This window comes from Cucurbita maxima, unplaced genomic scaffold (genome assembly GCF_002738345.1).
Source record: "Cucurbita maxima cultivar Rimu unplaced genomic scaffold, Cmax_1.0 Cma_Scf00008, whole genome shotgun sequence".
In the NCBI taxonomy this organism is placed as follows: Eukaryota; Viridiplantae; Streptophyta; class Magnoliopsida; order Cucurbitales; family Cucurbitaceae; genus Cucurbita; species Cucurbita maxima.
The window spans coordinates 1,782,531-1,807,958 of record NW_019272024.1 but is presented as its reverse complement, the minus strand read 5'-3'; the positions used below and the strand labels follow the sequence as shown (position 1 = coordinate 1,807,958).

Genomic DNA, 25,428 nt, shown 5'->3' with positions numbered 1-25,428 from the left:
ACATTCTAATTTTACCCGATATAATCGAATAGGCTAGAACACAAAAATTTCAAGGAAGATAAAATATACTATGAAATTAAACATTGCTTAAGCACAAGGGAGGAAAAAGAATAAAATAAAGTGATAAACCAGACCAACCTTTTACTATGACTGTGGATGCATTGCAAAATTCACATCCACCAAAAAAAAAAAACCTCTTTTCTAAACCACCTCACACCCTACGCAGTGTATAACACACCATGGTAAAAGAATTATTGAAACTGAGGATAGGGGAAAATGTAACAGAACATATGTAAAAAAAACAAATGAATCAAAACAAAATTGGTATACTCTCAGGGAGAAAAAGAAAAAATGATACCCCGGGTGCCAGCGAGCGACCTGTATGAACGAGCCATGATATTATTGTTAAAGAAACAACATAAAAGCTAGCAGAAAATTAAGCAAAGGAGAGATTGGAGATATTTCTAGATACCTGATAGGGGGACTTAGAATCTATCTGGGAAAGAAAGCTTGTTGCACGAACAAGTTGGATGAGGAAGAGGAAAATGGAATCTGAAGTGATTTTTAGCTTTTTGGGGCATATGCAGCTAAGGCATTTGCATGTGCATGTGGGAGACTGCTCAAAAGGGGTTGAATTTGTTGGCCATAAAGTGAAAGTAGATGTGAGAAAGCTCTGCCTACTTGAGCTTTAACTTCTGGTGTTTCGATAGGAGATACCACAACGTGAGCAAAGATATTAACCAACTCAGGAACCAAAGAAAGGATCTGCAATTGGCGCACGAATTAGTAGAACTATAATAATGATCCAGATTGCTTTTTCAATACTGAACGAAATTAATATTTGCTCGCCCTTTCTCCTCGCTTTCCTGTTTCGTCCCTCCCTAACTTGCTCGGTTAAACCGTTGTGTTAGGCATTAAGGTTTAATTAGGGCACTTAAGCTTCTTCCCCATGTCGTAATGCATTTCATCAGTACAATACAAACATAATTCAGGTCCTATCGCATTGGTCAAGTAAAACATTTATGAAGATTTCCCCAGATTATGAACATGGACTGGAATATAGGTAACTTCAAATGTGAGATCTCACATTGGTTGCAGATTGGTTGGAGAGGGGATCGAAGCATCCCTTACAATGGTATAGAAACCTCTCCCTAGTAGACGCATTTTAAAATTGTGAGACTAACGACAATACGTAACGGGCCGAAGCGGATAATATCTGCTAGTGGTGAGCTTGGGCTATTACAAATGGTATCAAAGCCAAACATTGGACGGTGTGCCTGTGAGGACGTTGGGCTCGTAAGAGGAGTGGATTATGAGATCCCACATCTTATAAGAGTGTGGAAACATCTAACTATCAGATGCGTTTTAAAACCGTGATGCTGACGGTGATACATAACGGGCTAAAACAGATAGTATCTGCTAGCAATGGGCTTAGGTTGTTACATCAACAATAGGGAATGGGAATGTTGTCCCACCGGTGTCACTTTTCACTATGGGAGTCCTAAATTTTCCTGTTTGGGGACACTCTATATAATGAGAACTCAACATGCTATGAATTTCGGTAACACCCACAGGATCACATTTACTTTCCCAGTTATCCTCAATGTAATTGGACGGATAACAAAAAGTTTATACGCCCGAATAATTTCCAAAAACAGAACTATACCCTCCATAAACACGAATTTTCTTAACGGAATAAAATTTAAATAAAATTGTGCTAAAGTCCGACAGAATAAATACCTGAGGATTAGATGACAAAACAAGAGTAGACACACAACCATAAACGGACATGGACTCCTCGTAATCTTCTTTTAAAGGTAGAGCTTTGAGTAAAACTTGGAGGACCTAGGGTAGAAGATCAAATTGAAACAGGAAACAGTTAAGCAAAGATTGGGGGAAGGGAGGAGTAAGCAAAGCTGTACTAACCTGATTCAATGGGACAGCTTCAGGGTGCACCATTATCATTCTTGCGACTGCACCAGCTGCGTTATCCCTAACAGCATTGTCTGACTCAGATTCCCCAAATAATGGGTAGAGTCCATGAAATATATCATTATAATATCTGATATTGATCAAGTAAAAGGGAGTTGATGATTGTAGTGAAAGTACAAAATACAAAGGTTGAATGGGAGGCAGGCAACACAACAGCTCTAATACCACTGAAACGGTCAAGAAGATATAAGCGGAAACGAAAGTAAACAAACAAATATAATTGCATACAAAAGGATACTTCAAAGTAGACTCTCCCCCATTATTGCAGAACTCTCCAACACAAAATGCAGCATTCCTTCTATTAGTTGCCTCGGATGATGCCAATTCTTTAAGAACCAACGGCATTACTCTCTGGAAGTTATGCATTGCATTAGTAAATAGGCCCTTGAAATGTTTTCATTCATTTCATAGGCACATCTTTTGGGAAAAAGTGTTTTAGGTGAAGTTGGGAAGAAACTTAGTTAAATGCTTTTCCTAAACATATTTTTAAATATATTTTACAAACCGCTTTTGATTATTGAAAATTTTAACCAAACGAGTTGTCAATTTTTAAAAAATACTCAAAAGGGAAAACCAAACACGCCCAAAATATGACCAGTCCACAAAATAAAGAAGCAAAAATAAAAAGATCTCGGTAATGAATACTTACATCAATATAGGCAGCAATTGGAGCACCCATGTCCCGAGCTACTTCAGCAAGACAGGCGACCACCATAGTTCGATCTTGAGGAGGTCGTGAGGCTCTCTGGGTGAACGAGGGGAAATGAGGCAACAGTTTGTAAGTTACTCTCTTGTAAATCTTTAAATACTATAAAACCCAGTCCCTAACTCACCGAAAATTTCATAAATGGTTCAAATAGCTTCGCAAAGATAGGCGCAAAGTAAGACCCCATGGCCTTTGCGAATGCAGGAAGCAGATCAGACACTGCATCCATAAGTACTTCATCATGTTCAGTATCATCCTCATCTATTTCACCATCAGATTCCACTTGCTGACAAGCAGATTCCTCACGGAGCAGAACTAATGTTGCATCAATTAACCGAGGCATATCTAATGTTAAGAACAAAACAGCATAACATAAGAGTCAGATAGAATCATTGAAGAAAAAACCATTTCACAACAACCGAAACTTAATATCATTTTTTAATAGGAATTTTGGAACTTGATATCAAAACTTACAAGGCTCCACTACAACATAACCATAGTCTTTGATAATGTCAGCCATGCTTGTACAAGCTTGAGCAACTGCTTCTTTGTCATCATCTTCAACCATGGTCTTGATATAAATATTCATCACAGTATCTAGAAGAAATGAATTGCTCAATACCACCAAAAACAAAAATTAAACTTGTACATATATTGTTACAGCATGCTCTTATATTCTTACCAAAAATTTCTTTGGCCTTCGTTGATGCTTCCTGAACAATGGAAGAAAGAAGGGAAAAGTGAGAATGCATATAGTCATCAATTAAATTTGATTTTGAAAATTACCCCTTCAAACCAACATTTAAAATTTAGGGCTAAAATACATTTTCAATACAACTTTGAATAATGCAACTTTTTATTTTATCAATTTTATTTTTTACTATTATTATTTATTTATTTATTTTCTACACAAATATGGTCATTTCAAGAAACCCTTTTTTCATTAAAAAAAATGAGGCATATATTGTAGTCAAATGTAAAAGTATGAAATTAAAATAATGTAACATCCTAAATAATTTCAAAAGATACCAACATTTTTCTTTCATCAGATAAATTAAGACTTTTCCATCAAAATTAAAAACCTTTGTTTTGTGTAAGTCAAATATGACCTTTAGAAGTATCAAAATGAAAACTTCAAATAAATATATCATAACAAAAATATTAATCTTTTATTATTACTAGAAGAAAATATATGAAATCATTAAAAAAAAAAAATGCACGGTACATGGGCAATGCACAGTCATTTACTAGTATATAAATTTAAAGAATAAATAATTCACCAATGATCATACGTTGGAAATTCAATTAAGAAATAACATGAAACATTGGGCATCACAAAACTACCACATGCTAAAAGAAAGGCATGCGCCCAACACCAAATGCTAGAAGAAGTGTGTTGATAAGTACTCACGCTGTAACTTTGGGAGATTGCCTGAGCTGCCTTCAGAATATCTGCAGTTGCATTCAGTGAAAAATGAATAAAGATGTCGTTCCTTTCAACTTGGATTTAATGAGATTTCAATAATTGAGTTCATTTTTAAGAAAGAAAATTACTTTTCTTCAAGTAAAAGAATACAGAAAAGGGGAAAATATATCTTCCAGAGGGGCCAAAGGAAGGTTACAGAAAACAGCACTCATAAATAATTCAATTTCCTAAGACCATAAACTAAATAACCCTAACCAATTATGAAGATATTAAAATTAAATGTAGAATAGATCCAAAGAAATAATAACAAATAATATACAAGCCTATTGATTCTCCAACGTTCTAGTAGTAAAATAACTGGAAAACATAAATTAAAAAAAAAAAAAAAAAAAAAAAAAAAAAAAAAAAAAAAAAANGATTGCAAATTCAAGTTGGGTGCGGCTTGCACGGAATATAATAGTAGTTCATCTTTATGTGTAAATGAAACCAATTCTGATTCTTGTACATTTAATAGCCAATTGTTGAGAAAAAGTAAATGTTATAACAGCATACCAAGTGTGAATTAAATAAAGCTGCACATAAAGACGATCAGTCTACAGTCATCACTTCTCTCACCAAAACAATTTTCACTTTTTTTATAACTTTTTTTAATAACCAGGCTTTCATTACAATGAAGGAATCAAATTTATATATTTGACTTCCAAGCTCATAAACAATATTTCCAAGATCCAACTTAATAGTATCAAAGTGGTAGTTTGCAACTTAAGTTTTCTTCCAAATATTTACAGTAGAAATGCCTAAGCAGAATTTCTTGTTTATGATAAATGAATTATGCAGAGAATAAAGTCTAAGAAAAGAAAAGTTAGATTTACCAAACATAAAAGAATAACTTGAAAAGGACAAGAGTTATCCAATGACTAAAGATTAATTTAAAAAAAGAAAAAGAAGATACTAGCAACTCACGTTCCAACGAAATGATTGCTTGAAGCCTAACATCTTCATGAAAGTATCCAGAATGCCGAACCAAAATCTTAAGTGTCTCCTCCAAATAGCTTAGAAAAGTGAAAGAACCCAAATAGTAATTGATGACAGCGGGTTCCAGGGGGAGCCCAAAAACAAAAAACTATTGCAAAGGATACGGTGCATAAGAGCTCTTTGTGTGCAGTGCAAACAAGCCAAGAGCTTGTGTTGCAGCTGCTTTTTCATCCAGCACCCCTGTTCTGATACTAACATTTCGAACTCTAGGCTCATCATGAGCTTCATCATCAGATGAAACTCCTCCAAACCCATTTAGATTTTCATCGTCTGATTCATCTATATCGACAGCAGAGCCATCGTCGAGATTGCAAGAAGAGAATGCAAGGGGTACAACATGAGGAAGATACTGTTTACGGAAGGACTTTTAACTTCAAGATTCTGTAAAAAGAGAAAATGATTGACAATGAAAATCATACAAAGATTATTACCTTTACAAATCCATCATCCAAAATTTCTGCTACATTGCTGAAGAACCCATGAGTGTACTCTCGTAATTCACTGAAGTCCAAGCCAAAACCCTAAGAGAAGAGAGGGAGTGGATTAAGTCTTGGAAGGTAAAATGAGAAATCTAGACCAGCCAAAGACGAGCTTGTGCATTACAGCAATTGCCGCCTCAATAAAAGGAGGTAGAATCTGTTCCATCCGGGTTCTCCCAACAGACATGGCAACTATTCCAACCAACTCAGTAGCTCTTGCTCGGGAACAAAGTTCCTCATCCTTGGTAAGAACCAGAAATATTTTCATCAACTCCAACACTCTCTCAGCATAAGGCAAGAAAGACTGTTCTGCTGCAGCTGCTACTGAACCGATTGCAGACTGTAATTCATTCGACAATTCTCAAGTCATGGAAATATAAGTGGCACATAGATGATTAAGAATTGAACTAAAAGTGTCCATGGCCAGGTGGAGGTTTATTTATTTATTTATTTTGAAAGAGGGTATAAACTGTACCATGCATGTTTCCTGCAGATTCAGAGGACTTGTCTGAAGGGCAGACAGCAATTTACCCATCAAAGGATCAAGAAAAGGAAGAATTTCCTCACCCATGTTCTCACAAAATGCAGCCAATGCATAGTATGATTTTTCCTGCAAATGAAAAATCACTTTCACTAAAAACTTGTGAGCAGTTCATAATTTATTCATGACATAATTTCTCCTCCATGGATCCACCATACCTTCACTTCATCTGAATTATCTTCAAGGGCATTTAAGATGCAAGGAAGCACACTCTCATAGAGTGACACTATTTCTGGCTGTAAATGCTCAGCAAATTGACCCAGGGCAAAAGATGCAGCCCCTCTTACCATTTGTTCAGTGTCCCTTAATGCTCCAAGAACAATGTGAAGAACTGGTTCTAACTTACTTTTTAAATGTTCTGAACAACCTTCTGATATGATCCCTAAAGATGTCACAGAAGCTTCACGGAATTTTGGATTTGCACTTTGACTACTAAGAGAAGCAAATTCAAGCACAGGAGGGAAAACATGCTTCGATAGATTTAAGGCCATTATATCAATAACCTCAGCAGCAGCTCGATCAGAAGCAAGATCATCATCTCCATCTCCATCAGATGACTCTGCAAGTAATGGGCACATAACTTGTAGAACAGGGACAATCAATTTATGTTTTTTCAGGGAATTGGGCTTGTACTTTCCTAGCCACGAGATTATCTGAATTGCCTGAGATTGAACAAGGAAAAAAAGACCAGTAAAGATTAGAACTAAAAAAAAAAAAGCATTTCTTCAGTAAGAAATTCTTTTTTTTTTTTTAATGCATATAAAGCCCAACCTGATGACGAGTGCTAGATTCCAAATTTTGGCTAGAACAAACTTCAAGTGAAAATTGAACAATTGATCTAACAGAATCCCCAAGAAGTGGAGCAGGAGATTCAATTAGTTCATCAAATATTTCAAAAGCTATTACTGCAACATCCTCCTCGCCATTAGCAAGGCACTGCCTGGCAACATTTAAAATGCTGGGAATGAACTCCCGGAATTTGACCTGTGTTAATAGATATGAGTAAATGATTGTGCATAAACTTGAATAATATATAATAGAAGAGCCCAGGAAACATTGGTATAAGACAGGACCACCTGGAGGAAATGATAAAACAACTAGAAACCAACACGGTGGGCAAGAGAAACCTAGTTAGCTCTAGTGACATATATATATATATATATACTAGGAGCTCAAAAAATCAAGGATGAATTCCGTTCTAACATAGTTCTATTTGGACTTACCACTTCTGCTCCATCATGAGTAAATTCCAGAAACGATCCCACTGCCCTGCACACAAGAAGAAAATACTCATGTAGATAACAAAACTACTTCATGGTACGGAGACGGAGTAAGTAACAAACATAAACATTACTTCAAAGCTGCAATTCTGACACGGCTGCTAGTCTCATCCTGCAAACACTTAAGTAGGAGAGCTTGCAAATCTGTAAAATGTGGTAGGAAAGTATTTCCAATCGTTTCTGTCAGGGAGCTGAATAGAATCAAAGCCACCTACTAACACCAAGGGAATCATACATTTTAGTAAGCTGAAACAATTGAATTTAGTCCATACCAATTGCAGCGTTTAATCAGACTTCAAAATCTTCAACACAGTAGAAAACATGAACCAACATTGAAACTACAAGAAGAGGATCATACAAAAGATACTCATTCTAAAATTATTTAGTCATTTTGACAATGTAGCCGTGCCTCTGCGGTAAAAGTACATTCACACTGATAGATTGCACATCAGTTAAAATTCTTGTAGGGTAAGAACTTACTTCTCTATGATCTTCCTCGGAACTCTGACTACACTGGAACAGAAAAGGCAACAATTCCGGCCATTCCCCTGCTGGAACAGCATACTTAGCAACAATACTTACGACATTCGCACTTGCTCTCCTCACAGGTGGACTGCAAAATCACCAGTACACATATTTGTTAATAATAGAACACTCAGAGAATCAATCGCAACATATATGAAAGGAATTCTACACCCTCAATGAAGTCATAATCAATAAAATTTCTATAATAAAACCTAACTAACGCTAGAAGAAACCAAAGACGTAACTCCACGAATTGGAACACACTCAATTCCCTTTACGCCGAATCATTTGCACTCACTTCAAGCATTCATCTCATTCCACACCATAGTAGAGAGAGCGAAAGAGAGAGCTCAATTGTAAAATAAAATTCAAAATTCACAAGAAATAATGGAAATAGAAAAGACCTGTGCTCCATAGTGATGCTCTCAATCAATGACTGCTTAACAAACAGCTTGAGTTGAAGTGAAAGCTTAGCCCAATGACCAGTGATCTTTTTGCGGAGCAAAACAGCAGCCAACTGACGGACATTGGGAGTCTTGGCGGTGCGTAGGTGCTGAATAAGAGCAGGCACCACCTGCGGATCCTTGGCCAAGCGCTTAATCTGCTCTTCCGCTTGCCGCCGGGCATCATTGTCGGGCATAAGGAATTGAATGAGCAGAAGCTCCAACGACTGCGGCATGGTGATTGTAGAACGGCGATTCCGGCGACCGTCGCAGAAACTCTCCGGCTATAGAGGCGGAAGGGAGAGTGTAGCAGATATGGATATTCCAATGGAGGCTCTTTTCCGAGGGCTTTTGGGTTTTGCTTCACATCAAAGATTTTATAGTATACGTTTCGGCGTTCAACTGTACTTTACAGAACACCGTAATGTTGGTCTCACGCGCCATTTCTCACGCGCCAAAAAATGAGGATCACGATTTGTCGTTTCTATGTAACACAAAAGCATAAGGGAATGTTATGTTATTATTGGACATTAATTTATTCATAAATTGGACTAATTGTAACCCTTTAAAATGAATTAATTTAGATAATTTATTTAAATATTAAAAAATATATAAATTAGAAAGAAAAAAAATGTAAAAATCAAATAAATATAATGATTTTACATAGGTCTTTTTTCGTAATTTTATGATCATTTTTCTGAAATCTTGTAAAATAATAATTTATTTTATGTGATTTTAAATGAAATAAGTAAAAATAATTACAAATTATCGTTTTATATTTAATTAATATAATTATTATTATGAAACTTTAATACGACTCCAAAACCTTTTAAAATATTTTTTTTTTGTTATAAAAAATGGATAGAACAAAATAAACCCAATTGAATTATCAATAAATTCTTAATTAAAAGATGTAATATTAAATAATGTATTTAATAAAACTATATAATATATCTATAAATTTAAAATTAAAAGTTTAAGACAGATAAACAGAGATCAAATAATATAATTACCCAAAAATTTATAAAACAAAATTTTCCTCAATTTGAATCAATCACCAGTAATCTCCACAAGAACACGAACCCGCTTTGAAGTGATGGAACCGATTCACATCTCGAACAACGACTTCCCGCCCATATATCTCTGATATGAACACCATTGCAGTGTGGCAATCCCCACAGATTCTCAAGTTCTTCGTAACTCGGATAACGGTTTCGGAAGGAGTGTTGAGGATTCCGAATGCAACCGCGAGCTTCTCGCTGTGTGCAATGAGGTTAAATTCTTTCTCTTCCTCGCTGATATCATGCAACACAAAGCTAGTATCAGGAGTGTAGCCAGCTGCCTTCATCTTCTCCGGCAATGCCTCCAAGAACATGTAGATTTCCTTGGTTTGAGGGTGGGACGTGTCGCCACCGAGAAACATATGCGCTTTTCCATTGACCTCGATCCAACTGCAACCTGGACTTTTCTTTGTCCCCTGGGATGTCAGAATCGCTCTCAGTTTGTCAACTTCCTGCCACCTTCCAGCTTCGGCGTACATGTTTGAGAGCAGGACATAGTTGCCAGTGTTTTCGGGTTCGAGGACAAATAGCTTTCTTGCTGCAGTTTCTGCCATTTCTAGATTGCGGTATTTTCGGCAGGCAGCTAATAACGAACCCCAAATGCTCGGTCCTGCTGGCATTGGCATTTCATCTACAAGTTTACTTGCTTCAGCTAATCTCCCTGCCCGACCTAAGAGATCGACAACACAAGCATAATGCTCAGCTCTGGGATTTGTCGAATATGTGGTGCTCATGTAGTTGAAGTAATTCAAGCCAATGTCAACAAGACCTGAATGGCTGCAAGCGGATAACAATCCTGTGAATGTAATGTCATCGGGCCGTATGCCTGCTTCGATCATCTCCTGAAAGGTTGACACTGCTTCCCGCCCATGTCCATACGAAGCATAAGCAGTAATCATGGTATTCCAAGCAACCAAACTCTTTTCACTTCTATTAAGCCGGTTGAAACAGTTGCGAGCATCAGCTAAGCTTCCACATTTAGCGTACATTGCAGTAAGGGCAATTAGCACAGAAGCATTGGAATTCAAACCCATCCGACAAGCCAACTCGTGAATCCGCCTTCCACGATCGAGCGCCGATGATTGTGCACAAGCTGGGAGGACACTCATTATAGTCACCCAATTGGGTCTTACTCCTGAATCTTCTTTCAGCATTTCATCAAACAAACTCAATGCCTGCTGTGCCAAGCCGCTCTGTGAGTATCCAGAAATCATAGTCGTCCAAGAGACAATATTCCTCCACGGCATTCTCTCAAAAATCGCCACAGCAGCATCTATAAACCCCCCCTTCATGTAACCAGCAAGTAAAGCATTCCAAGCCGAAACATCTCTAACAATCATTTTATCAAACACCTTACGCGCATCATTTATTTCACCACATTTCCCATACAAATCAATCAAAGAAGTAGCCACATACAAATCAAACTGCAACCCAGCTCTCAAAACCAGTCCATGAACACATTTCCCCATCCAAACACTCAACAAATCCACAGAAGACTTAAGAACGAAAGGAAAAGTAAAGTAATCCCCTGTAAAGCCCCAAGAATGCATAGAAATATAAGTGGCAACAGTTCTCTCCGCAAACCCATATCTCGCATAGGCTCGAATCATAGAATTAAACAAGAGAGAAGAAGGCTCACTATTCCGATTGAAAACCGCAACAGATGAATCAATATCACCAGAACTCGCATAAAATGCAACCATCTTGGAACCAACAAGTGCAGTGGGCTCAAGGCCACGGAGAAGCATATGGGCATGAACTTGTTGGCCCAATTTCAACAGATTTTGGCCAGTAAGGAACTGGAAAACCGAGGCATAAGATAGAATCGGAGGTGAGTCCAGCGCAGAGAGCGGCTGCAGGAGGTTGCGAAGAGTTGCAGAGAGGGAACGGCGCGAGATTGAGCATTTGAATGGTGGGGATGATGGCGGAGGGGCAATGTCAATGTGAGAAGAACCGAGGTAAGAATGGAGGATCCGAAAGAGAAGGCGATTAGGATTTGGGATGAAGATCGATAACCGAATGCCATTGAGCATCGACAGTCGTTAGGTTTTCCCTCTGTTGTAGCCTTCGCAGGAGAGTGAGAAATGGAGGGAAAAGAAAACTTTTGCTTTATATATTTTAAATTTATATTTTCTTCTTCCAATTTTTTTAGTTTCAATATTTAATTACTAATAAGTTTTTAAAAAGGCAAATTAATAAAAAAAAAAATATATATATTCTTCAACCTTGTTTGTTTTGTTTTTTTTTTTTTCCTAAAAAATATTCCTAATTTTTTTTAATTCTTTAAAATACCATTAAATTTAGAAAATATCAAAAATATAATTATAGTTAATTTTATATGAAAATAGTTAATATTTTATTTAAAAAATATTAACTTTCAAAAAAAATTAATAATAGTCTTAAATTTATTAAAAAAAACTTCAATATATATATTATTATTATTTTTTTTTACTTTAAAAAAATCTTTAAAGTATTTTTTTAATTCTAAATATCCTTTATTTATATTATGGTTAACGTTTAGATCTCTAAAAAATCAATAAGCTGTTTTAATTTATATATTGATGATTAAAAAAAATTAGAACTTTTAAATGTTAATGTTAGTTTTAAAATTCCATATATATTTTTTAAACATAAAAGTAATTTTTATTCCACCTAAAATTAACTTAAAAATATATATTTTTTTAATAAAGTATTTTTTAAATAATCTCAAAACTTAGCCTTTAAAGTTTTAATTTTTTTTTTAAATAAATAGTAAAAATTTTAATTTTGTTTATCTTTGAAATTTCAACTCGATTTTGAAAAGAAATAAAAATCAATTTTATAAATTAAAAAATATTTTAGATGAAAAATAACAATTTTTCGCTCGTATTAATAGCACGGGTCCAAAAAATTAAACGTACCTTAGTCCAAAAAATTAAAGGTTGGAATTGATATAACAAAAAAATAATCCTTCACAATACAATAACAATTCATCAACAATCATAATCCTTCACAATAATTCATATAAAAGTTCAAGTGGTGAAATGACCAGAAAGCCCCCACATCACTATCATTGGGATTGGGAAATCAAATTTATTTAATAGCGTAAAAGCCCATAATAATAATAATAATAATAATAATAATACCCAAACATTGAAATATTATTGTAATTAATTAATAATTCCCTCTTCAATCGGAAGATCGGATCACCGGTGAAGCGTTAGTGATCTTCGATCTAAGAAGCTTCTCGAACTCGGCCGTCACATTGAACGAAACTTGAAAAACCTCCGGCGACAATGCCTCCAACACCGACGTCTTTCCGGCCAGTTCTTCCACCACGGGACTGTTCAATTTTAAAACGTCAAGTTTTAAGATTCAGAGATTAAAATTAAAATTAAAAAATATATATATAAAAATTGAAGCTTATTACTGTGTAGCTGTGATAATGGAGATGCACTCCAAGCCATCTTCTCCGGCGATTTTTCCGACGGCGAAGAATTTGGGGACTAAAATCAGCTGACCCATTTTCACCTCTGCATCAATTTTACTCGAAAATCCAACGATCTGGATTTTCCCACGTCCTTTAGCCACGTAGATCAGTTGATCGTACGGCTCCGCGACGTACACCGGCGAACGGACGGCGTTGGCGTCGAGCTTTTCGAGAATCGCCGTCAACCCAGATTGACCAATAAACGGAAATTTTGATTCCGTCACCGTCGTGACAGCGCCAGCGCCGCCCTTGACTCTACCGTCAGGCGCGGCGGCGTCAATGTTGTAGACAAATTTACTGTATTTGGGTGGCTTGGGAAGGGATTGGGTTTGCTGAATTGAGAAAATCAGAGCGTTGGATTGACTTTTGAGAAATTGGGTTGTTTCTTCTCCGTTTAGAGAATAGGTTTCTCCGACGTACTCCGGCGAGAAGCCATTCAGGAGGCTGAGAATGCCGGAGAGAACAAAGTAAGAGATGTCACCAGGAACATGAGCGTTTTTGGATTCACCCAAAAATATGATTTCCAAATCGGAGTCGCCATCGTTGAACCACCACGATGAGACTCCGTTCGGCACCGGAATCAAATCTCCTTTCTTCAAGTTCACCACCACCTCATCGGACTTGCTCGGAAACACCAACCCGGCAACTCCATTCTCCCCTGCAACCAAAATATGTCGGAAATTATTAGAAGAGAATCCAAATACAATCATGATAGCATATGTTCAAAGTCGACAAAATCATACAACAACTCAGTAAAAAGATTAACTACCTTGAAGAACATAGCCCACTTTAGAACAATCGGCGTAGTGGGGGACCACGAAGCCGCGAGGGCGGAGGAGAAGGCGGCCGGCGGCAACTTTGTTATGAGCAAGCAAAGGATATTCAGAAGGCAGCCATTTGTGATAAGATCCAGCTTCTACCTCAGTGAAGGGCTTTGGATTCATCGGTTGTTCCATGGAAGGGATCTTGTAGTAAATTTGATGGTTTTCAGTGGCTTCCACCTTGGGGTATTTAAAGCAATTCTTCCCACAGGTGGGGACCTTTTTATAAATATGTATAATTTAAGGGAGATAATTGCAAAACTTCATCATTAACAACATTCTATACGTGTTTGCAACCATACCCCCCAATTTTATTGAAATTATAAAACAAAAATTAAAATACGAGGACCAAAAATTAAAATACATCACATGTTTATTTATAACTACAAAACAATACCCATTTCTTGTCTTCAATCTTCACGTGCATGGATTCCTTCCATACCCTTCTTAAATCTTGTAGCCTAAACGAGCTACCACTTGGCACATACGTGTGTCACAACGTGGATAAGTGTCTCAAGCTGACTTCCTTTGAAATGGGTTTTTCAATAACACTACCAAGCGGCACTAGTGTGTCAATATTGCGCCTCAACCTACGTGTTGGAGGTTGCTACATACACCCACTATCCGGGACAGTATCCGTAAATGACATGACATGGGCACGAAAAGGTCAATGCCTCGATAGAATTCGGATGGATGGATGTTCGAGAAGTCCCGATGAGATGGCGACACGCGAGTCCATTCTCAATGGCATGACCGAGCAAGTTGACAAGATAGAGATCGAGATGACAAGATGAAATGCGACATTGCATTGAAATACCTTAATATATATATATATACAAATTACAAACATCCGAATCATATTTTATACATTTTGATTTCGTCTTTTATTAAACGAATCGAAAGGTAAGCAAACAAACTTTGATTTAATTATTTTAATTGTAATATAGTTTTATAATATATTTTAATAGAGTAAGTAAGCTATAATAAAAAATAATAATTTAATTATTTGTTGAATAAAAATATTAAATTGCTACAAATAATCACGTGCCTAAAGTTGTTGATAAAGTCAAAATGTCGTACCAACTAGTTTAAAAATAAGTTACTAAAAAATATAGTTGAATTAATTGCTGAATAACTTATTAAAATTACACGTGGAATATAAACTATTATTAATTAAATTTTATTGTGTAAACGTTATTACAACATATAATATAATTTAACAATTATGATATTTGAATATTATTTGTTTATTAAGATTGGGCACGGATTTAAATCATATAATAAAACTAATTATATGTTAATAATGTCATCCATGAGGTAAATTATGCATTATTTATTGATGGGTGACGCCATTGTTATTTTCAATCTAAGAAGCTTTTCCAGCTCAGCCGTCACATTGAATGAAGCTTGAAAAATTCGGGCGTTGGTTTGACTTTTGAGAAGCGTGTCTGTTTCTTCTAAAATTTATAATAAGATATAATAAAAATCTAAAAAAATCTTTCGAAACACATTTCGAAACACATCATTAAAAAAATCATCATTAAAAAAATCTAAAATTTATAATAAGATATAATAAAAATAAAACTCAATATTATAAATAATATCTAAAAAAAGGTAAATTATTTAATTATTTAATTCTTCACTGCCACGTGATTCAGGCACAGCCATTACCCAAAATAATTGAATAAATAAATATTAAAATATTTTAAAAATTGGAATATTTTTTATTTTAAAAAAGATGAATTTTAAAATATTTTAAAAATACATCAATTTTAAAATAATTTAAAAATTGGAATATTTTTTTTAAAAAAAAGATCAATTTTAAAATATTTTAATATTTATTTATTCAATTATTTTGGGTAATGGCTGTGCCTGAATCACGTGGCAGTGAAGAATTAAATAATTAAATAATTTACCTTTTTTTAGATATTATTTATAATATTGAGTTTTATTTTTATTATATCTTATTATAAATTTTAGATTTTTTTAATGATGTGTTTCTAAAGTGTACATCAACATAAACCCAAAATAATTGAATAAATAAATATTAAAATATTTTAAAATTGATCTTTTTTAAAAAAAAATATTCCAATTTTTAAAATAAAATATTAAATAGATAACCTAATTTAATTTTATATCTAATAAATAGATTAAAATTTTAAAATTGTAAATTTGCATTAAACACAAAATTAAAAGTGGATTCTATAAATAAATGAATTTTTTTTATTAATTATTATAAAAATAAATGAAGAATTTTACGAGAATTTTCGTGCAACTACTTTTGTCCCGTTACAAAAATGGTGGAGCACAAATGAGTCACTGGTGCATAACTTTTTTTTTTTTTAGAAAAAAACAAAATGGTAAGATTTGATTTGATGCGTTTATTATAATAGTTCATAATCTCAAAATAATAATTAGACTTCGAAATTAATAATATAAGAGGATATTTTATTTTAACTGATGCGTGATAAGAATAAACCAAACTCACATCGGAATGAGATGGATCAAAAAATTGAAAGTTACTGCACATTTTTTTTGTCGCTCAATCATAGAAATTTTATGGTTAAGCATGTTTTACTTAGAACAATTTTATATTAAATAATCTATTAGAAATTTTCCAGGAATGCAGGAGAGTGACAAAAAAAAAAAGTATGTTAGAATGACTCGTATTGGACTACGGAGATAGTATTCACTCTTAAAAAAGCGAGAAGTAAGTAACGTGGTCATGTCAGAAGAATGCCAATAAATCAAAACATAAATACATAAATTCTAAAATAAGCAGTGTCTTTTTCATCCAATCTATTACTGCTTATACCAACCAAATACACTTTCCAAGGTAATCTCTTAAGAATTTTTTAGAAAACATGTAAGCGATGACAAAATATGCTAAAAAATTGATTAAAAGTTAAGCACGGTTAAAAGTAAAGTCAAGTCAAGTAGATAATATGGTCACGTTACCGATGCCCTCCTAAAAGTACTTCACAATGAGTAGGTAACATGGTCGGTCATACATGACCGATATATATTACAAGCAAATCTCATTTTCTCTCACACATATACACTTACATACATGCATACATACATATTATTGAACGTTTCTATAGAATTCTCTCTTTGACTATCGATGTTTGAAATTCATTACTACAGTTCGAGTTTTAACATCATAGAGTGGAAGTTGCACCGACCAAAAAAACCATTAATTTTAGTTACGTGCACTTCTTATATCATATAAACGTCAAAGGCATGTTCTTGCCTGATCTTGAACTTCAAAGAATCAAACCCTAACAAGGAAGTCAATCCAGCTCCATTTTTTCATGGTTCGTTAGAAACTAGAGAAACTAAAACTTCTATAATGATATGAAATTATCCATTTAGAGTATTTGGTTTCCCCGAGAGATCTCATACCAATGAAAATGTATTTTTTACTTATAAACTCATGATCATCTTTCTTAATTAGCCGACATGGGAATCCCTCCCAACAATCCTCCGCTCGAACAGAGTAACGCCATAGAGACTCCTCGAACATTCTCCCCTTAATTGAGGCTCGACTTCTTTCTTTAGAGCTCTTGAACAAAGTACACCCTTTGATCGACAATTGAGTCACTTTTTTTTACTACACCTTTGAGACTCACAACTTTTTTGTTCGATACTTCAGGATTCTATTGACATGGTTAAGTTAAGGGCGTGATTCTGATACCATGTTAGGAACCACTAACCTCTACAATTATATGATATTATCCACTTTGAACATAAGCTCTCGTCGCTTTACTTTTGGTTTCTCCAAAAGGCCTTGTACCAATAGAGATATATTTCATAATCATCCTCTTAATTAGCCAACGTGAGACTCCCTCCCAACAATTCTCCCCTCAAACAAAGTAACACCATAGAGACTCCCTTGAAGTCTATGAAGCCCTCGAACAACCTCCCCTTAATTGAGACTCGACTCCTTTTTCTAGGGCTCTCGAACAAAGTACACCCTTTGATCGACACTTGAATCACTTTTTTTAAGTGCACATTCGAGGCTCATAACTTCTTTATTCGACACTTGAGAATTCTATTGAGATAACTAAGTTAAGGGCATGACTCTGATATCATGTTAGGAACCACGATCCTCCACAATGGTATGATATTATCCACTCTGAGCCTAAGCTTTTATAGTTTTACTTTTGCCATCAATGGAGATTGAATGACCATCCCCAAAATTAGCCAACATGAGACTCCCTTTGCAGCTATCCCCAACAACTATAACAAGTAAGTCGATCAAACTCCATTTCTCAGAACCACCATGAAATCTAGATCCCCACGGTTGAATTTCTCAGTTCAAGTTAGAACAAACATTGGGTAGCTTAAGGATGAATTGGATAGCTACTTGGGCATCAATTTTTCAGTTCCAGAAATTTTTTACTCCTCTTTTCGTAAGCAGAGTTGCTATCAGAAGGCTTCTGATAGCGTTATCACAATGCAGTTTGTATCTATTAAACAGAGTACTCATGTAGGAGGCTTGATGAATTGAAGCATGGAATTGTAGCCTATTTATGCATTAATTTTACAGTAGAATACAAGGATTTGATCCAAATTTCCAGAGAGTCGATATTGAAAACCTAAATAGATTTCAATTGAACAAGAAATGGAAAGCAAGTAATAATTACCAGAGAAACAGGGCGCGGCTTCACGACGGATGAACCTTATTGGACGAAATGGCCTTCCAAGCAGATCTCATGGAAGCGGTGGCGGAGTTCATGGCCGCCTCCATGTACCTTTTGGAAGCAATCGCCGCGGCCTTCTCCATCAAACTACCCATCTTACGAGCCTTCTCAGATTTGTCAACGAGTTCCTGGAGCTCGGTTTCAGCCATCCGATCGAACTCCTCCTCGAACCTTCTGAACTCATCCATGGCGTCTTCCATAACAGAATCGAGATAATCCTCAGCCTGCTGCATCGCGATCTCAGCTTCTTGAGCCTCGTTCTGGAGTTGAAGCTCGCTGGCGGCCCAGGACTTGTAGGCTTCGATCTCGAAGAGCTTCATGAGGTCTTCAATGGTGGAGGGATCGAAATTCTTGTCGTGTAGAGCTTGATCGGAGAGGAAGGTGAACTGGGAGATGAGAGCTTCCATGATGAGAGGGTTTTTGGGGGAAATTTTGAGATCTGAGAGGGAAGGAGAAAAGTAGGTATTGAGTGGTTGATAATGGAGAATCGGAAAAAGGAAGGAATTGTGAATCGGTGGGGAAGAAGGTGGGAACAGTACTTGCAGAGTAGAGTGATGGAATCTTGGCCCAATATATTAAATTCTCCCCTTTATCTTAAAAATAATATTAAACTTTTTAAAAACAAAATAAATAAATAATAGCACTATTAACATTTTTACCCGTTTCAAAAATATTTAATATAAAAAAAAATTAAAAATAATATATTGACTATAATTTTTTTTTTATTAAACATGTATTTTTTTAATATATTTTTTAAAAAGTTGAATAATAAAAATATTTTTGAAACGGATTATTTTTATCTAGAACTAATGTAACAATTTTTTTTTTTAATTATTTTTTAAAGTTTAAGGATATTATTAAAATTTTTAAAAATTTAAGACCGCGTTTAAAATATTTTTATTAATTTAACCTTAATGATATGGAGTAAGATATTTTTAAATTTAATAATAGTTTAAATTGACTGGAGTGAAGTCTTAGGTAGTCATGCTAGGAGGTGCTACTAGATCACCTCTTTTCAGGGAGAGCTAATACCTTGTTAGATATTTTGGTTTGACACTCAGTCACGTCCAAAAAAAAGCGAGCTACGTCAGAGTTAAACTTGGAGATGGAAGTCTTTTTTCGTTTCTCAACGGTAAAATAAGACTAAGCTCATGAGCTTATTATCCTCAGTCGGAACAAGTTGATAAGATCTCTTTTTTCACGTCGCCACATGGGGGGCGAAAAAAAGAAAGAGAGGGATGAGGTTTCTCTCGCTTATGGCATAGGCGGGCCCCAGTAGGAGGCCTGCACGACGGACAATTAGCTTAGTGGTAGAGTGTGCCCCTAATAATTGTGTTGTTGTACCTGGGTTGTGAGGGCTCTTAGTCATATGGATAGTTTAATGTGCTGATGAGCGTCTGACTCTCTGAGATGTGGATCATCCAAGGCCGCCACTCTAATTAAATAATCAAATGTTTGAGTTAGATTGATTAGACGGGTTGGAATTATTTATTAAAAAATAATTATATATATATAATTATTTATTTATTTAAAAATCAATGTACATAATTAAAGCTCCCATTTTGAAGTTGGGAAACAAACTTGAGTTTTGAATGTTCGCGTTTATTCACACCCTAAAAAAACCTCATATCAAACACTCTTTTATAGTTCATAAACACATTTTGGTCGTCCTCAATCGATTAATCGATTCATATAGGAACGATTAGATTAGATTATTTTTCTTTTTCTGTTCCATGGTCCGAAGCCGTTTTTGGAAGGAGAAGTTGGATCATATTACAAATGGCCGCCTTCTGACCATCCCATTCTAGCTCAAGCCAACGTCGTCGCCGGCCGCATTCTCCTCTGCCCTCGCGCCTTCGCCATTCCTCACTATTCCGATTGCTTCAAAGTGGGCTACATTCTTCGAGGTTATTATACGTTGGAGGAGAATTTCATATTGACTAATTTACAAAATAATCATAAATTTATAAGTAAGAAATACAGTAGGGTGGAGATGTTTTTTTGTAGCATGTTTTTTTTAGGCGACAATGGAGTTGTCGGATACCTGTTTCCAAACAAGTCGAAGGAGGCGGCGGTGGTTAAGATAAAAAAGGAGATCTGCTTCCGGTGCCGAGCGCCGTCACGTCGTGGTGGTTCAACGACGGCGACTCTGTTTTGGAAATCATCTTTTTGGGTGGAACCGACGGCGCTCATATCCCCGGTGACATCTCTTACTTCCTTCTCTCCGGCCCCCGCGGCCTTCTTCAAGGCTTCTCACCGGAGTACATCAGAAAAGTCTTCTCTCTAAACCAAGAAGAAACCGCCACGCTTCTCAAAAGCCAGTCCGGCGGTCTAATCTTCGGAATTCAACAGACCCATTCCTCCCCAAACCCCAAAACTCCGGCGAACTGGTCTATAACATCGACGCTGCCGCGCCGGACGTCAGAGCCAGAGGCGGCGCTGCCACTGTCACGACGGTAACTGAATCTAAATTCCCATACATTGGCCAATCTGGGTTGAGCGTAGTTCTCGAAAAGCTAGATGCCAATGCCGTCCGGTCGCCGGTGTACGTCTCTGAGTCGGCCGATATACTGATCTATGTGGAAAAGGGATCAGGGAATATTCAGATTGTCGGAATTTCGGATAAAATTGATGCAGAGGTGAAAAGGGGTCAGCTGATTTTGGTCCCCAAATACTTTGCTGCCGGGAAAGTCGCCGGAGAAGAAGGCTTGGAGTGCATTTCCATTATCACAGCTAAACAGTAAAAAGCTTCGATTTTTTTTTTTTTGGGGGGGGGGGTTTCTTTTCTGAATCTTACAGTTTTAACATTTGGGAATTTGAATTGAAGAGTCCTCTGGTGGAAGAACTGGCCGGAAAGACATCGGTTTTGGTGGCATTGTCGCCGGAGGTTTTTCAAGTTACTTTCAACGTCACGGCGGAGTTCGAGAAGCTTTTCAGGTCCAAAATATTACAGTGGCTTCGCCTTTGTGGTGTAATATCAGTGGTGTGAAAAATAAATAATAAAAAAATAATTATGAAATTAAATAAATACGTGTTTATATAATTGTAAACAAAAATAATTATTTTATCATTACTAAATATAATTTAAATTTAAGAAATTTATAAAACAATTTAATATATAAATTTTCTTTTATTTAAATCTAACCTAAATAAATTTAGAATCTAATCGGGTTGGGTTGGGTTGATCAGATTTTTTAAAAAAAATTATACTTGATAAAAATAAATAAATTATTAAAAATATTTAATATATAATATGTGTTTTTGTAGAAAATATATGGTGTGAAGAATAAATAATAAAAAATTAAAAAATTATATAAATATATATATTTATATAGTTGTATTATAAGAAAAAAAAAATCACAATTTTATATGAATTATTAATTTTTTTAAATTTTTTTTTTTTTTTAGAGTACAAAAACAAAATCAAATTTTAGTTGGGATTTATTTTTCATATTTTTGAGTTCAAAGTTTGTTGATCGGACACATCATGCGCCGGGAAGTGGTGTTGCCGTTGTTCGTGGTCTGTTTCCTCGCCTCAGATTTTGTTCGAACTGCTCATTCAATCTGGTTGAGCTTGCCTCCATCTGTGACTAAGTGCGTCTCCGAGGAAATCCAGAACAACGTCGTGGTTCTTGCCGATTATGTCGTCGTCGCCGATCAAACTAACGCTCCCACCATTTCTGCCAAGGTCTCTTCGATTCTTCGCCAATCTCTTTGATTAGTTCCTTGAGATTTTCTATTTCGTGCTATTTGTTTGTTGATTTGTCTTCTCCCGTTTGGTTTTGAACGATCCATTTCGAAATGCCTAGAGATTTGATCTATTTCTTCTGAGCTTTTCATACGATTGTAGTTTGTTTGATTTCTAATTTTGGCTGTGAAGATTGTTTCAAAACATTCAATAGGAAGTGAAATACCTTGGGAATCTGCTGCTGATGCACATATCATGCAAATTGCTTAATAATTCTTCGTTAGAGGCTGCATATATATATATATTGACCAGTTTTTTGGTGGATATCGATGAGTGGTTGTTTTTTAATCTCCATATCTCTGTTGGACATCTTGAAGAGGCCATTGATCTTAGGAAATAAGCGTCTCTACTGATATGATCTGTGCTATTTCTTGGTTTTAACTTGTTTCTCTTTGACCTCTCAATCTAAAACTTGGTTTCGACATTTGTCGTTGGATAATAATTCAAAGGTTTGAGCCTTCCATCTTCACTCTCGTTGTATCTCGTCATCTAAAATCGAACACAATTGCATGATATGATATACGAACATTGATTATTTGTTTGACCACGTACATTGATGTCAAGAGTTTGTTTGTTCTATCTCATAAACATTAATATTTGTTAAAGCGTGCATAGTTCAACGGTTTTTTGGTGGTATTGACAGTGACAGATATTTACTCACAATTCAATTCAAGTCTCTAGATAATATGTTTTGACCAGTTTTTTGGTCGATATCGTCGAGGGGTTGTTTTTTAATCTCCATATCCCTGTTGAACATCTGAAAAGGTCATTGATCTTAGGAAATAAGCGTCTCTCCTAATATGATCTGTGCTATTTCTTGGTTTTAACTTGTTTTTCCTTGATCCCTTAATCTAAAACTTGATCAACTCCTATGGAAGCTTAGACTCTTTACAGCATTTGAACTGTATTATTGATAGAGTGACTGTTCATGACCTGTCTATTGGTTGTGCCTGCTTTTAAGAAATTGATATCTATCATTTGGTGGTGAAATGTTCGTTTATTCAATGATGTCAAACATGTTAGATAGTATGATACTCATTACGATTCCGTAACTTTTAAGACTTGATTAGCGAGCACGTACAATTCTAGTGTGAAACGATGTTTTTTGCTTAATGTGTGGGGAAAGTTTTTGTTTTCTAGTTTGTAAAGTATGATCGTCATTATGATTCCATAACTTTTAAGACTTGATTAGCGAGCACGTACAATTCTAGTGCGAAACAATGCTTTTTGCTTAATGTGTGGGGAAAGATTCTGTTTTCGAGTTTGTAAAGTATGATCCTCATTATGATTCCATAATTTTTAAGACTTGATTAGCGAGCGCGTACAATTCTAGTGCGAAGCAATGCTTTTTGCTTAATGTGTGGGGAATGATTCTGTTTTCGAGTTTGTAAAGTATGATCCTCATTATGATTCCATAACTTTCGAGTTTGCTTAATGTGTGGGGAAAGTATGATCCTCTGATGTCTTGATTGTGTGTTGTTGTTCTGCACTTTACTGATTGATGGTGAGCTCGTTCAGGTGGCATCGCCATATGGGAACGTTCTTCATCACGCGGAGAACATAACACATAGTCAGTTTGCATTTACAACCACTGAAGCTGGTAATTACCTAGTCTGTTTCTGGTTGACTGACCAAAAACTTGAACCTGGTTTTGAGATAAGTGTGAACCTTGACTGGAGAACTGGGATTGCTGCCAAGGATTGGGAATCAGTTGCAAAAAAAGAGAAGATTGAGGCACCTAATTCCCTCTTCACCTTTTCATATTTCTCTGCTACTTGTAACATCCATTCTAATGCCTCAACCTTGTTCTCGTTTAGGGCGTTGAACTCGAGCTACGGAAACTCGAGGGAGCGGTCGAAGCTATCCATGAAAATCTACTTTATCTCAGGGACAGGTAACTAACTAACTAACTTTCCTGAATCCGTGACCCGTTTCGACCCTCGTTTATACATTTTGAATCCTTACAGAGAAGCAGATATGAGGACGGTGAGCGAGAGAACAAACGCACGAGTTGCGTTGTATAGTATCATGTCGTTGGGTGTCTGCATTATTGCTTCTACTCTACAGATATGGTTCTTGAAGCGATTCTTTCAGAAGAGAAAGCTTATTTAGAGAACCTGTAAGTCTACTACTCTTCTTGCAGAAAGAGAAGGTTAAGTTATCTACATATTTTGTTTTCCTTCCTCGTACGAACTGAACTTTTGTTGTTCTTTGTTGCTTTGAAAGCTCTGATAGAATTTAGTGAGTTTTGATTCTTAAGATTCAATGTTCTTCATCCTTTCTATGATCAGAGGATGCTTAGATAAACTGATCGTCAAAATGTTTAGAGATACCCATAAGAAAGGTCAATTTGTTTTGACATTTGTCGTTGGCTAATAATTCAAAGGTTCGAGTCCTTCCATCTTTACACTCATTGTATCTCGTCATCTAAAATCGAACACAACTGCATTATATGATATACATAAATTGATTATTTGTTTGACCGTACGTATATTGATTTCAAGGGTTTGTTTGTTGATCAAAGTGTGTATAGTTCAATAGTTCAATGGTAATTGAGTTGTACTCTTTCGGGTAAAGTTGGAGGTTTAAATCTTCATACCCAATTTGTTGTACTAAAAAAAATATACTATTATTGTATTTTTAGTAATAAAAAGTATATATAAGTTAATATTATTGTACCGAGATTACTATTTTCAAGCTACCGGAATTTTAGTTGAAGAGCTCATTTTTATTTCAAAAATTAGGTATCGACTCAAAGAGAAAAATGAATAGATTGGTTAATTAGTTTTAGTGCTCATATTTTCTAGATTCAAATTTAGTTGCTCAATTAATTTCCCATGATTTCACTTAATAGAAGATTGTTCCAAAACTCTTAACTTTGAACGTTATTAGTATAGTTGTAACGTTATCATATTCTCATAATTACTCTCGTTTGAATGAAATAAAAGTTTAATCATATCAAAATTTGCACGATATCAATGAACACAGCACAAACACGAGTTAGTTAATTTGTTGTGAGATAGGTAGCATTTTAGGTAGAGGAAGAAAAAATTATCGAGAAGTTCTTAGTTAATGATACATATATTGAGTTGAGTTTGTGCATATTTTAAACCTAAACCTTGTTCGGTTGGTTCGAGTAAGTAGAATGTAAATGTTAATTTGTAGTCCGTTTTAATATATTTATTTTGACCATTTC

At 35.5% G+C, this 25,428-nt stretch overlaps 5 protein-coding genes and 1 pseudogene across 5 annotated transcripts; 2 read left to right on the top strand and 4 right to left on the bottom strand.

Moving 5' to 3' along the window:
• Nucleotides 1-89: 89 nt before the first annotated feature.
• LOC111483060 (importin-4-like) lies at nucleotides 90-8,790 on the bottom strand. The gene is made up of 21 exons (XM_023129171.1): nucleotides 8,389-8,790; nucleotides 7,940-8,072; nucleotides 7,534-7,670; nucleotides 7,403-7,448; nucleotides 6,951-7,163; nucleotides 6,338-6,841; nucleotides 6,114-6,248; nucleotides 5,763-5,978; nucleotides 5,591-5,680; nucleotides 5,264-5,508; nucleotides 5,088-5,176; nucleotides 4,110-4,150; nucleotides 3,381-3,411; nucleotides 3,173-3,295; nucleotides 2,826-3,043; nucleotides 2,642-2,737; nucleotides 2,231-2,343; nucleotides 1,927-2,062; nucleotides 1,741-1,845; nucleotides 473-765; nucleotides 90-378 (listed from the first exon to the last, which is right to left on the bottom strand). Exons 1-20 carry the CDS (start codon nucleotides 8,661-8,663, stop codon nucleotides 565-567), a joined length of 3,147 nt encoding a protein of 1,048 aa, XP_022984939.1. The 5' UTR covers nucleotides 8,664-8,790; the 3' UTR covers nucleotides 90-378; nucleotides 473-564.
• Nucleotides 8,791-9,410: 620 nt separating this feature from the next.
• On the bottom strand, nucleotides 9,411-11,556 carry LOC111483345 (pentatricopeptide repeat-containing protein At3g62890-like). The gene has a single exon (XM_023129524.1). It carries the CDS (start codon nucleotides 11,519-11,521, stop codon nucleotides 9,482-9,484), a length of 2,040 nt encoding a protein of 679 aa, XP_022985292.1. The 5' UTR covers nucleotides 11,522-11,556; the 3' UTR covers nucleotides 9,411-9,481.
• Nucleotides 11,557-12,456: 900 nt separating this feature from the next.
• Nucleotides 12,457-13,943, bottom strand: LOC111483370 (12S seed storage protein CRD-like). The gene is made up of 3 exons (XM_023129560.1): nucleotides 13,727-13,943; nucleotides 12,898-13,615; nucleotides 12,457-12,810 (listed from the first exon to the last, which is right to left on the bottom strand). The coding sequence occupies exons 1-3, from the start codon at nucleotides 13,911-13,913 to the stop codon at nucleotides 12,657-12,659; spliced, it is 1,059 nt and encodes a 352-aa protein (XP_022985328.1). The 5' UTR covers nucleotides 13,914-13,943; the 3' UTR covers nucleotides 12,457-12,656.
• Nucleotides 13,944-18,253: 4,310 nt separating this feature from the next.
• Nucleotides 18,254-18,993, bottom strand: LOC111483158. The gene has a single exon (XM_023129311.1). The coding sequence runs from the start codon at nucleotides 18,889-18,891 to the stop codon at nucleotides 18,448-18,450; it is 444 nt and encodes a 147-aa protein (XP_022985079.1). The 5' UTR covers nucleotides 18,892-18,993; the 3' UTR covers nucleotides 18,254-18,447.
• On the top strand, nucleotides 18,964-21,473 carry LOC111483204 (annotated as a pseudogene).
• A 447-nt stretch (nucleotides 21,474-21,920) lies between these two features.
• Nucleotides 21,921-24,705, top strand: LOC111482913 (transmembrane emp24 domain-containing protein p24delta3-like). The gene is made up of 4 exons (XM_023128946.1): nucleotides 21,921-22,172; nucleotides 23,751-23,966; nucleotides 24,050-24,126; nucleotides 24,200-24,705. The coding sequence occupies exons 1-4, from the start codon at nucleotides 21,972-21,974 to the stop codon at nucleotides 24,342-24,344; spliced, it is 639 nt and encodes a 212-aa protein (XP_022984714.1). The 5' UTR covers nucleotides 21,921-21,971; the 3' UTR covers nucleotides 24,345-24,705.
• The last annotated feature ends 723 nt before the right edge of the window (nucleotides 24,706-25,428 follow it).